Source organism: Solanum pennellii, chromosome 9 (genome assembly GCF_001406875.1).
Source record: "Solanum pennellii chromosome 9, SPENNV200".
Taxonomy (NCBI): Eukaryota; Viridiplantae; Streptophyta; class Magnoliopsida; order Solanales; family Solanaceae; genus Solanum; species Solanum pennellii.
The window spans coordinates 83,448,143-83,462,084 of NC_028645.1; the positions used below are offsets into that span (position 1 = coordinate 83,448,143).

Genomic DNA, 13,942 nt, shown 5'->3' on the forward strand with positions numbered 1-13,942 from the left:
GGGGGGGGGGGGGGATTTTGTGTCTACTTTATAAAAATTATTGGAAACCACATCCAAAAATTTCAATAACTTTTGCTATAGTTTGATCATGACATTTAATATATATTCCTTTTGTTTCATTTTATGTATGTCTTAATTACAACGCATAAAGTGTAAAAATATACCATAAACTTCCCAATCTTTGCTAAACTAAACTAAAGGCATGTGAATTATATTATAAATGTCCTATGAGTTTTGTTATCATATGTTATATTGGAATTAGAAAAAATTACAATTAAATATATATAGGAAGAGGAGTACTCATTTTGAAATATGATTAAAAAGAAGTACGACATATAAATTGAAGTTCAATTCAGAGACTATTCATGATTAATTTTTATAATTTATCGATGCAGCGGTGAAATTGGATAACGAGAATGCAGTAAACGTCGATCATTATTATGGTAAGGGCTATGGCAAACGTAAGAAATGTTATAGTTGCTGCAAAAAATACAAATATGGATGCAAAAAATACTGCTGCTCTTATGAAGAATATGTTGCTGCCCAGACTCAAAACTGAATAATTAATTAGTGCTTAATTATGTGTATTTAAATGATTATTGTTATTATTGTAAACTTTTGAAATTAAGTGACAAGATAATAATAATCTTGCTACTTAATTAAGACCCTTTGCTTGTAACAAGTATGAATAAAGCCATTCATTTACGTACTATGAATGGTTGGTCATGATGTAATGTTTTGTTGTACAATATATATCGTATTGTGTTTTAAAATGTTTCCATAACGTTTTAATTTACTTCTTATTTTTACGTTAATTATATGTTTTAGGTTCAAATTCTTGCTTCGAATATAAAATTGCTTTTATTATATAGCATTTTAATTTTTCTTAGACAAATCCAATTTATTTAAGGCATCCCTAAAGATATTCAACATAGTGGAAAAAATTAAAAATATCTAATTTTATTGTTATTTAATAAAGTTAAGGACAACAAGTGAAAAAAAGATTTGTATAATATTTTTTAAAAATATAAACACAGAATAAATAAAATTAATACATGTGCGATTGAAGACTGATAATATGATCAAGCTGAAAAGTCAAATCATATCTTATTTTTTGATTTTTCGTGAATATTTTAGTCAAATCTGAAATTGAAATTTTAAAAAATAATCAAAACATATAAAAGATAAACACGTGAGTAGCTTTTCAAATTAGTTACATGATCAAGAATCAAGGAAAAAGATTTTAATAATTCTCGTCATGTTGGGCAAAAATATATATTTCTAATCTTATATTAATATAAGATTGGTGGGGATTATATTTTTTTTTTGGTTATTTATTATTTCGATCTATATTTTGTGTATATAATTACTTTTTGACATAATGTATGAATGTGCTTTTAAATTTTACTTCATGAACTGACATCTGATAATTTTTCAATTTTAAATGTATACAAATAGAGACTTAAATTTGTACAAAATTGAACAAGTAGACACACGAGTCTTACGTGACATAATACATATAGAATAACATGCACGACGCTAATTATCACGTAAAATATGTGTGCTTGCTTATTCATAAATTATATATATATAAGTTTAAGTGTTTATAGATAACAATTAAGTCAATTAAATGACATTTTATGTATTTTTTCTTTAAGAAGACTTTTCTTGAGTTATAAAGCAAATGAACAGAGTTGGCCCCTCTTATTAAAACTTGATACGTTGCACATTAAAAGAGTCATTAAATACGTCATTTAAATCTTTGATTATTGACCAAATCTAAGAGTATATAAACACCACTATTTCTAGATATTTTAGGATAAGGTTGTCCTACAAGTTAACATGAAGATTTATTATTGAAATATATAATTATATCAATCACATGCATATTATTTTTTAAAGTTATTCTAATATGTTTTGATTATTATCTACTTTAAAATCTCTGTGTTTAATTTGTTTTGTCAGTCGATGTACGTAGGCCACTAGGTAATATTTATTTGTATATAATTAAAATAAATAATATAACAAAGAGAGGTATGTCAGGGAAGGTAGGGATGAATAAAGTTTACCTTGTTAGAAGATGAAAATGATATAATTAATAATGTGAACTATCAGTTACGAAACATATTTTATTTACTTTTAATTTTACACTCAAGAAATTATTTTTCTTATTTATAAGAAACTTATTTTTATAAAAAAAAAAAAAAGTTTCAATGTATAGTGTGAAAGCAAAGACTGAATAATATTGATAAGTCAACTGATAAGTGACATGTTGACACGTTATTCTGCATTATTGTTAGTTATTATCACTTATATGCTTTAATTTTTGGGCTAGAAATCGCATGCATCTACGTACTATAAGAGATTATTATGACCATGACATGATTTGAAATTATAAATAAAGATTAATGGAAAGTTTTGAAGACAGAGAAGCTAATATTTACGTTTGTATTAGCTATAATTTTATGTATTTTTTAAAAAAAATATACATAAATAATATATCTCATTAAAATTTTAGTAAAAAGAATTATGATATAATTTTTAAATTTTCAAGTGATTAATTTGGTAGCTTGAGCAGTAATGGAGGGTGGTTGGGGGGTTTGAGAAGACCTAGTCAACTTAATTGATAAGTGAGTGATTGACATTTTGCCACTTGGAATTATTTAATAAGTCAACTAATAAGTCATTCACCTTTAATTCAACAATAAATAGCAACTATATAATATAACATTTAATTAGTAGCTGTTATATACTCTTCTAAACTCTATCTATTATCTATTCACTTTGTCCTCTTTTTCTTTTATTCAATTTTTACATTAAAAGTGTGTTTTAGTAGGTAAAAAAAATATATTATAATTTTTTTAATCGAAAAATATTAAGTATTTCAAACAATATTTATATATGATGGTCGATTTGAGTTGGCAAGGGGATGCAACGGTGGATGAGGAGACGATCAAGATTTTATGTCATTTATAAAAAAAATTATTTTATATTTACGAGAAAATTCATATATATAATTTAAGTCCAAATATCTCATATAAATTACATGAATGATTTTTGCAGGCAATTTAGAAATAATAAAAAACAACCGAACATAATATGTTACCTTGATAGTAATAAAAATTTCTTGCGTTATCAATATATATAATTTAAATTATTTCTATGAAGATTTTTCTGGATAAAGTTTGTCCTACAAGTTGAGCAATAGTTTATTTTAATTATTGCATAATAATCCGACCATACATCAACATTTAATGTACTATTTCCCCACGATAGCCGTCGTCTACTAATTTGTTGCCAAAAAGGATTTTGAAGATCTTATAATGATGTATACAAAATATTTAGAGAAATTTTAGAGATAAGTGGTTAACAAAAATTAATCTTAGAATTAAAATTTGCTAATTTGCAATTTGGCAAGCCTGGATAGTGGGTCCAAGTATATAAATATCCAATTTTGAGATTATTCTTTCCAATCGTACTTCATAAAAACTCGTAAGTCTATTTATTTTCGAATAATTTCAATTGGATTTGAGGTTAGGTTTTATGAAACCAAAATTAAACCAAAATGTTTTATGTTTTATAGGGTTGAGACTTAATTAAAGTTCAGTTAGTCATCTGGACTAAAGTTCAATCATTTTATTTGAACTCTAATCATATATAACTAAACTTTGACTTTTTCAGTATAATCTTATCTAAAATTCATATATATGATTGATGTTCAACTATTTTGCTACATTTTAGATTAAAATATCTTAACTTGTAACATATTTTATTTGAAGTTATTTCAAAGTGAACAAACACGACAACAATAAAAATAATATGACTATATAAATTATTTTTAAATTAACAATATATATAACTTAAATTCGATAATATTAGCCCAATAATTGTAAATTCTTTACCCTCTTCACCAGCCAAAAGCACATCCCATAAATGCACCTCTCACACCTCCACATAATGTCCTTCCCCTACCATTTGTAATACATTCAAATCATACTATATATAGAGACCAATTATACATGAGTTTCTCCATCCTATAATTTCAAGTATCATAGTGGGAAAAAATGGGTTCCAAGACATTTATGTTCCTTGGCCTTTTTTTGGCTATTTATGTAATGATAAGCTCTGAGGTTGTAGCTAAAGAGTTGAGTGAGACTTCAGAAGATAAGTGTAAGAATCCTCTTATTATTTGTTCCTTTTATGGTTGAGTTTGATACGAAAAAAAATATTTTTCATGAAAAATAATTTATTAGAAGTATTTACTTTAAAAAATAAAATAAATTTATTATGATACTGTTTAAGGTACATATATGTTTTGGAGTACGTATTTATAATCATAAAAATGTCATAATATATTTGAGATTACAAATTTTAAAAATAGGTTAATGTCATAACATTCTTGTTTACACATTTGATACAGCAAAGAAATCCAATAACAAGAATGTAGTACATGAAGACCAATTTGGTGGCTACCCTGGTGGTGGATACCCCGGCGGTGGTGGCGGATATCCTGGCGGTGGTGGCGGAGGCTATCCCAGAGGTGGATACCCTGGCGGTGGCCGCGGTGGTGGTGGTGGCTACCCTAGCGGCGGTCGTGGTAGAGGCAGATATCCTGGTGGTGGCCGCGGTGGTTACCCTGGCGTTGGTCGCGGACGTGGTGGATATCCTGGCGGCGGACGTGGTGGTGGTGGATACCCTGGCGGTGGACGTGGTGGCGGCGGACGTGGTGGTGGTGGTGTAGGGTACTGCCGCAATGGTTGTTGCAACGGCAACAACTATGAGTGCTATAGTTGCTGTTAATAATGGGAAGCAATATATATAAATTTTGTAATGGCAAAGGTGTAATATTAGTGATTAAAACTCTTGCTACTTTATTTAATTTCTAGAACTTTTTGTAAGAATTATGAAATAAAATGTCATCATGTATGTAATGTTTGTTAATTATGCTATGGTGTGAGACAATATTTTCCCTAATTTGGTGTTTCTTCTAAGTGTTTAATTAAATAGTATATCGTTCAAATTGAAGAAGAGCAAGTCGAAATCATGGTATAACTAAAAAATTTATGAATAGAGAAAAGTCAATTGCGATGTTAATATGTTATACAAACTGAATGCTTTTTCGAAAACTAAAGCTGTAAAATTAATCCTTCGATTTCTCCATACACTCCTATTGTGTATGTATTTAATTTTTATATTTCATAAACACAAATAAAAGGATGCTAGTTAATATATGCTAACGAGCTAATTAACAGTATTCTTATGAATGGATTCGACTCAATAATAATTTTTTAGAGTTTAGTGGTTGGTTGGTTGGTGCGAATAATTAATTAATACATTTTTGTGATAAGTAGAACTAACAAACAAGACGTTTTGTCAACACAATTGATAAGTGACTATTCGACATTTTCCACTAGCATTTATTTGTCGGCATCAACAAAACGATGTGTATGTGGCTATTAGAGCCTGTTATCTTTTCATATATTAAAATAACAATATGTTTGGTACGATAAAGAATTATTATTTCAAAAGTATCTATAATATATAATTACGTAAATACTTCGAAATTGGAAGAGGGTGTATGAAAGATGGGGGTGTTGAGAGTCCATCAAAAATTAGATTTCGAAAAGAGAATAGAGATGTAGAGACAAAAATGTATATCATTTTACTAGAGAATATACATGAGACCCCTAATTATTTTTAAAAAAAATATTTTTAGAAAATTTTGACCTATCAAGAAACACAAAAAGAGTCCAAAATGACTATGTCTATTTCAATGCAATATATTATTTTAATTGTTATTATATGATATAAATCCAATTGCACATCAACATTTAATATACCATTTCCCCACAAAGAGCCGTCGACTATTTTGCTAACAAAAAGATTTTGGTGATCTTATAATATGTCCAAAATGGATAATACGTACGGTTGAAAAATAACGTTTTGTATTTTTGAAGGTCTGATTGAATTTAATCGTTGAAAATTATTGAGATTGATTTTAGAAGGTTGAACGTTAAATTTAATTTTTCGTTTATCTATCAAAAAATTTCAGATAATAACATATACTAAAATTAAAACACAATTTATACTAAAATCACAGTAATATGTCCGATAGATTTGTAGCAAGACAAGTCTTTATCTATCGATTCAAATTTAAAGATATCAAATTAGACTTTTATTTAGATAAAAAAATATATATCAGTTTGTTACATGTAAGTCTAACTTAAATATAATGCAACAAATTATGTATAGTACTTGTCATGTACGTGTATGAACTCGAATGTGAAATCTTTCACTATATTTCTTCAGCTGCCGACTGAATATTGGTCCACACATTAGGGGCGGATCTAGAATATCAAACGTAAATTTTTAAAAACTTAACAATTTTTACATAAATCTTACATATATATAATCTACTATATATATGGAAAAATATTTGTTGAAAATCTAATAACAAAATAAGTTCTTAGTTTTATGGTAGAAATGAAACAAACTTAAGTTTTCAGCGAGGGTTTAATACTTTAATTCCTCTTGAATATTTATATTAAAGTCCTTTTTTAAAAAAAATGAGATCGTTAAAAATTCATAAACTTTAAATTCTGAATTTGTTTCTGTCTGTTACATCCAAATAATACTCTCTTCAATCATTTTATCCATTCAAATCTTTCTATAAATAGAACCCAATAATCTCTCAATTTCTTCATCCTTTAATTAATTCAAGTATCATAAGGGAAACAAAAAAAATGGGTTCTAAAGCATTTCTGATTCTTGGCCTTTTTTTGGCCATATTTGTAATGATAAGTTCTGATGTTTTAGCTAGGGAGTTGGCTGAGACTTCCACTACTACTTCTGAAGAGGATTGTAAGTATATCCATTCAGTATATATAATATGTTCATTTTATATAGAAATTTCACACATATTTTTATAATTTATCTCGAAAATATTGAGAGTTCAGATGAACATTCCTTACTTGTGCTCTAGATGTTAGTTGCTTGACCAATTATTCTAATTAATTGTTCAATTTTATATAATTAATTTTATATTTTACATATATATTACGACAACAATAATAACAGATTCAGTGAAGATAAAAAAATTATTTAATTCGATCAATTCTCAATTTAAGTAAACATAAAGTAGCTAAGCCCATGCTGAACCTAATGAAATTTTGCATACATGTTAATATGGTATATTTTAACCTTCTGAACTTTGACAAGAAATCTCCATATAAGTTATGGATTACAGAATTTTATAATGCAGAGTTGGTATTAAACAAAAATGTTCCCTTCGTTTAATTTATTTGTTTGGTTTTGACTTGCACAAATTTAAAAATTAAAGAGATTTAATTCTTGAATCTTGTGATTAGAATTTTGAATCTTTAGATATTAAACATGTCACGTGAAAAAGCTAAATTAAGAAGCTATCAAAGAAGAAAAGTATATTTTTTTAGGACTAAAAAGAAAAGTAACACAAATAACATTCTTGTTTGCGTAATTGATGCAGCCAAGAAATCCAGTAACAAAAATGAAGTACATGAAGCCGAATATGGCGGGTACCCTGGTGGTGGCGGTGGATACCCTGGTGGTGGTGGATACCCTGGCGGCGGCCGTGGTGGTGGTGGTGGTGGATACCCTGGTGGTGTCCGTAGTGGTGGTGGTGGTGGATACCCCGGTGGCGGATACCCAGGTGGTGGCGGCCGTGGCGGTGGTGGCGGCGGCCGTGGTGGTGGTGGATACCCTGGCGGTGGTAGTGGCGGAGGCCGTGGTGGTGGTAGATACTCCGGCGGTGGTGGACGTGGTGGTGGCGGTGGCCACGGTGGACGTGGTGGTGGTGGCCGGAAGTGTTGTTCCTAGATACAAAGGTGAATGAATATAGTAATATATAGTTATCACCTTGTACTAATTAGTAGCAAGATGTCGTAGTAGTAATATTCTTGCTGCTTTTTGGAGCTTATTGTAAGAAAAAATTATTATCATGAAATAAAAGCCATCATGTAATGTTTGTTAATTATGCTATGGTATGAGAATATTTTCCTTTGGTGTTTTACTTATGGGTGGAATTCTCATTTTATATAATTATTTTAATTTATGATCCATATTATTATAATTTATTTTGATTAATCGTTCATTATTATTATCAATATTAATAATAATAATAATATTTGTATCAAGAATTTGACTAGATTTTTTGGATCATATATTGCAAAGCTTATTTCTGAGAATGGTGATCAATCCCAATAAGATTTTCTCATGCACTAATATTATAAAATATCCCAAGATATAAGTAAATGATTTAACATATATACACTAATATTATAAAAAGTTAAAGTTATATACATGGTATACAACCATTAGGAATCTCCATATCGAGTCATTTTTGTCTATTGTAATAAAGAAAATATCTTATTTTCAATTTATATATATATATACATCCCAATATTTATGTAAGACATCATTTGAATGATTGATAGTGTAAAAAATTCTCTACCTCAATGTATATAATTGAAAGATATTACTCCTAATTAATTGTTTCTAGTTTAGAGTTAGTACAAAAATAAATTAAAATAACTAAGAATAACAAAAAAATAAAGAATTACAAAATTAATTGATGTAGCAAAGAAAACAGATAACAAGAATGCATTAGTAAATGAAGCCCAATATGGCTGATAGCCTGGCCGCGGTCGTAGTCGTGGTTGTGGTGGATACCCAGTGGTCATGGTGGTGGTGGATACCATGTGGTGGACGACGTGGAGGATACCACCGGTACGGTTGCTGCCGCCGTGATTACTACGGTTGCTATAGATGTTGCTCCTACAAAGGTGAGGCAATGGGCAAAGAGCCACACAATAGATTAATTATGTGGTTAGTTAGGAGCTAATTGTTTAGTTACATTCTATAGTTTGTAATATTATGTTATTTATCAGATTTTGATGTATTTATATATGTTCAGATGCATGTATCGTGAAATATATGGGTCAAAGTTAAATGTATTTTATTCTAGTTACATTGTATTCAGATTGATTCGTATGTATCTGAGATACATAACAAATCTCACTCGCCTATCTCCCATCTCTCTCGTCACTCTCCTATGTAACTAGTATACCAGATACATGTATCTAGAGTGTATCTAATGTGATTCACATGTATACATGAGATACATAACAAATTTCAATCGCCTTCCTTCCCGTATCGTTCACCTCTCTCCTTATGTTATTGAATCTGTACATGTATCTATGTAGGAAAATATTAATTAGTTATAAGCTTACGCAATTATTTTAAAAGTATAAATAATATTGTAATAATTTATATAAAATAGTAAAATATGTCTAATTATGTAGCTTTCCCTATTATTAACGAGCTCTAGTTAATTTTCTTTTTCTTAATTACTGTAAGATATTTCAGTTGCTCAAATTGTTGACTAGGTCACTGATCTAATTCCATAATCACGAGTCTATTATTTTTAACGAATATCTAGATGATATTTTTTTCTTTTAACTACTAAAATATTTCAATTCGCTATTAATCTAATTTCCTAATTACGAGTCTATTATTTTTTATTAGAATAATCTAGAATATCTCCAACCAAACTCGTCTAAATATTTTTAGAAAAACAGAAAAAGAGTAATTACTAATAAAATCAATATTCTATCTAGATATTTTTCAACCTAACTATTTTTATGATCCATTATATGCACTGAACCTATTGAATTGTATAACCTAACCTAGTGTCAGTGTTATTCAATGTCTTCTGAATATATTTTTAAAAAATTGCATCTTAATTTTTTTAAAATAAAAATATTGAGTATCACTAGTATTGTTAAAATGTGTGAATATAATCGTAACAAGTTTTATTTTTATTTAGTTAATTACATTATCAATGAGCTAAATCTCTCACGTAAATGCTTGTTATTTTTTATGGGGAAAAAAGTTTGACATTGAATGAACACCGATATAAAATTCAAATTCATATAAGATATCTTATATGCTCAGATAAATTATTAATTGTATGATAAATTAAAACTTAAGTTATTAGAGATATGTCACTTTTTATTCTCTTAATTGTATTATTAAACGCATAATCCCCCTTTGCATATATATTGCAGCTCTCATTTCCAAGAGTAACACTCCCAAAAGATTATTTTTTTTATTTATACAAAAATTAAATTCAAAATCTTTAATTAAGAATAAATAAATCTCAATCATCCTATCATAATCCACCTCGATACATGTAACAACTTTCATATTACTATTCAATAACCATATTACCCATTTAAGTGAACGACTTGTGTACTAGTTTAGAAGTGTGTTAACTTAAACGTAGAATAAATATCATTGCAATTAGTAAAATAATTCAAATCATAAATTAATAACATTGGGAGTTCAAACTCTTTTATCAGAGGTTTTGACCAAACTAAGTCATTATATAAAATAATTTATCAAAATAATATGTTTTTTAAAATTTTTATAAAACTAGTATAAACATATTTCACAGTAATATTTTACGGTATATTTCATTTTTAAAAAAATGACGGTGACTTTTTACTCCTAAAACGTTATTCACAGTAACGTTTTACTCCTAAAACGTTATTCACAGTAACGTTTTAGTAGTAAAACGTTACTTATAGTAACGTATATCAACCTAACGCCATCAATTTTAAAAAATGAAATATACCATAAAATGTTACTGTGCAATACGTTTATATTAATTTTGTAAAATTTTTAAAAAAAGTATTACTTTGACAAATTGCTTTATATAATGACTTAATTTGACTTAATTTGATAAAATATTCCTTCGTTTCTTTTGTAAAATAAAAAATAATTTTTTTTTGCTTGGAAGCTTGAGCAGTAGTAGTAATAATGAAAGGTGGTTGAGTAACAGGTTTAATTAAAATGACTTTTCAACTCAACTATAGTACTTAATAAAGTTTGTATTTAATTTATAATAATTTTAATTCGTAGGCCAGCAGTTGTACTAGGCTCTTTCATCTCGAGGAAAATTATTTATTTATATAGAGAGAGAGAGAAAATTAGAAAGTAATAGTCTTATGTCCCTAATTATTTATTTATTTTTAAATTGATATATCTATTAAGAAAATAATGATTGATATAGTGAGTATACCATTTATCCTATGAAGTGGATGAATTAAAATTTAAAAGTTTTAAGAAATTTTATATTTTTCAAAGTAATTAATGTACGATATTATAGGTTGAAAATTCTTTCTTAATTTATTAAAATGAATAAGCAATTAGAGACACAGAGAGTACCATTGTACTAAAAAAATATATCTCGTACCTCTAGTTCTCTCTGCTTCACTACAGTAAAAATAACTTTTAGCGACATATTGACATTAATAAAGAGTGCTAAAGTCTTTACTGGCATTAGTTAAGTGTCATTAGAATCAATGTCGCTAAAAGATTCAGAAACATATACAAAGAGTGTCAATTGCCGCTAAAATACATATTTAATCGTAATTAAGAACTAATTGCCGCTAATAATTATTTTTGTTGCAGTGCTTCTAGCTACAGGAGTCAAAGATTTTTAGTTTATATACTGTGAATTTTAATTTTTTCAAATATTGATTTGTAGATAAAATTATTTATTCATATTAATACTAAATGAAATTTTTAGTATAAAGATGAGACTGAATCAAAATTACTGAAAATTCTATCAAATTCGTAGGTATTAATATTATTATGACTTCACTTTGTTATCTGATGTGAAACTTAAAAAGATTCTCTTAAAAGGATGAAATGCACTTATCAAAAATTTAGAATTTAATTACTAACATCACATATATCATTATTTTAAATTTAAAACTCATAAATTTCAAATAAGTTTTTGCCTGGGATGCATGTTGAAATATATACCCTATGCTCCATAAATGCACCCTCCTCACGTGACCTCTAAAAAATTGTAAGATGATTTAGAAATTATTATTTTTAACTTAAAAATGTTTGGTGGCTATTTTTATAAATATTTTGATGGTGAAAAAAAGGAAAGATAAATATTATTTATGTTCACTTTTAATTATTATAGTTTCTCTTTTTAGATTCAAACTATAATAACTTTTGACTAATATTTTACGACGTATTTTCATCATATTGATATATAAAAAATTGTAATTTATAGTACTTTTCGTATAGTTTTTGAATGTCTAAATTTTTTTTGTTTCAAATATTAAATTAATATAATTTAATTTAAATTTGAAAATTAGTTAAAATTGACTTTTGCAAAACGTAACATAACAAATAAAAGTTGACAGAGGAAAATACTGCTTTTATATTTTTAAAAAAATAGAAGGTTTTTCCCTTTTTCTTGTGAATTGATTTGGTAGAAAAAAAGTGAAAAAATTATATTCTATATCATCAATTTTCCACTTGTTTGCTGTGGAAATAACTTTCATTTCTAGTAATAATTAAACTCAATTGTTAAATTCAACATCTTTTTACTTACCAACCAAATACACCATAAATGTCCTTCACTTCAATCTAAAAAATGCATTGAAATCTTACTATAAATATAGCCAAATGATGCCTCACTTTTACATACTACAAAAAGAAAATAAAGAATGGGTTCCAAAGCATTTCTGTTTTTTGGTCTTTTTTTGGCTATTTTCCTAATGATAAGCTCTGAGATTTTAGCTACTGAGTTGGCTGAGAACTGTAAGATTATTATTTTCTCATTTTAATTCTTTTATGACTTTCAAATATTGAATATCTCACCTAATTTTTTTTCTAGTAGTAACATTTTTGGTCCACTAAAACAAGTACCTTAATTAAGTACTTCTTTTGAATCGAGGTCTATCAGAAACTATACATTCTACATTCCAAACCTTTAATTTTGTGACGAGCTTTTCAATTCCTCACCCAATAAAACTCAAAAAATGTAGTTGTCACAAAAATTCATATGTAACTATACTCGTAAGATAACACTGAGTATATTATTGTTACGGTAAAAACAAGTACCATAAGTTCCATGTGTTTTTGCACTAATGCTAGACTCTTACAAAGATTTTCATTTCATGTGCCCTAAAATTACAAGTAATTGTATCATGAAAAACAGTACATAAGTAAATGATCATACATCATCCATATATGTTAGTGTATAAATAATTTATTCAGAACGAACTAAGCAAGTTGTTTTTCTTAAAAACAAATTCATAATTCATAAATTTAAAATTCTGAGTCTGTATCTTATTTTCAACATTACATATATTCGAGATTTGATGTAGCTAAGAAATCTGAAAACAAGAATGAAGTACATGAAGCCCAATATGGTGGATATCCTGGTGGTGGTGGTGGATATGGACGCGGTGGTGGTGGAGGATATGGACGTGGTGGTGGTGGATACTATGGACGTGGTGGTGGTGGATACGGACATGGTGGTGGTGGATACGGACACCGTGGTGGCGGTGGTGGTGGACGACGTGGTGGATACTGCCAGTATGGTTGTTGTGGCCATGGTTACAATGGTTGTTATAGGTGTTGCTCCTACAAAGGTGAGGCAATGGACAAAGTTACTCAAGCTAAGCCACACAATTAATTAATTACGTGTGGAGTACGTAGTATATTATATTAAAACTTTTGTAATGGCAATTATGTATATTATTAGCAATGCTCTTTCTACTTTAGAGCTTGCTATAATATTAGTAAAAATGTATTGAATAAAAGCCATGTTGTAGTAATTTTATTATACAATGGAATTACTTAGACTTGGGCACCTTCAATATTTTATCATGATATTCATTTTTACTGTATTTCACTAATTAATAGCAAAAAGTTTTAGTGCTTTTTAATTGACTTGACCACTAGTCTAATTGGTTGTTAACATTTATTCTTTGGAATGATTTTAGCTCTTGTAGTCTTATTTTCTTTATATTAAATTAATAAAGTGGGAATCTTTTAACAAGTTCAACGATAAGGCAAAATTTTAATTTGAAGT

The 13,942-nt window shown here is 27.9% G+C and overlaps 3 protein-coding genes across 3 annotated transcripts in view; all 3 read left to right on the forward strand.

Moving 5' to 3' along the window:
• Positions 1-784, forward strand: part of LOC107031161 (glycine-rich protein-like) — a 1,438-nt gene extending 654 nt beyond the window's left edge. Inside the window, exon 2 of the mRNA XM_015232411.1 lies at positions 396-784. Within this exon, the coding sequence (XP_015087897.1) occupies positions 396-559 (164 nt within the window). The 3' untranslated portion in view covers positions 560-784. The remainder of the gene's footprint in view (positions 1-395) is intronic.
• Positions 785-3,979: 3,195 nt separating this feature from the next.
• LOC114078617 (ctenidin-1-like) lies at positions 3,980-4,974 on the forward strand. The gene is made up of 2 exons (XM_027919514.1): positions 3,980-4,170; positions 4,421-4,974. Exons 1-2 carry the CDS (start codon positions 4,065-4,067, stop codon positions 4,798-4,800), a joined length of 486 nt encoding a protein of 161 aa, XP_027775315.1. The 5' UTR covers positions 3,980-4,064; the 3' UTR covers positions 4,801-4,974.
• A 1,522-nt stretch (positions 4,975-6,496) lies between these two features.
• Positions 6,497-13,779, forward strand: LOC107030496 (cold and drought-regulated protein CORA-like). Its single transcript, XM_027912012.1, has 5 exons — positions 6,497-6,861; positions 7,505-7,848; positions 8,688-8,819; positions 12,567-12,663; positions 13,233-13,779. Exons 1-5 carry the CDS (start codon positions 6,744-6,746, stop codon positions 13,541-13,543), a joined length of 1,002 nt encoding a protein of 333 aa, XP_027767813.1. The 5' UTR covers positions 6,497-6,743; the 3' UTR covers positions 13,544-13,779.
• The last annotated feature ends 163 nt before the right edge of the window (positions 13,780-13,942 follow it).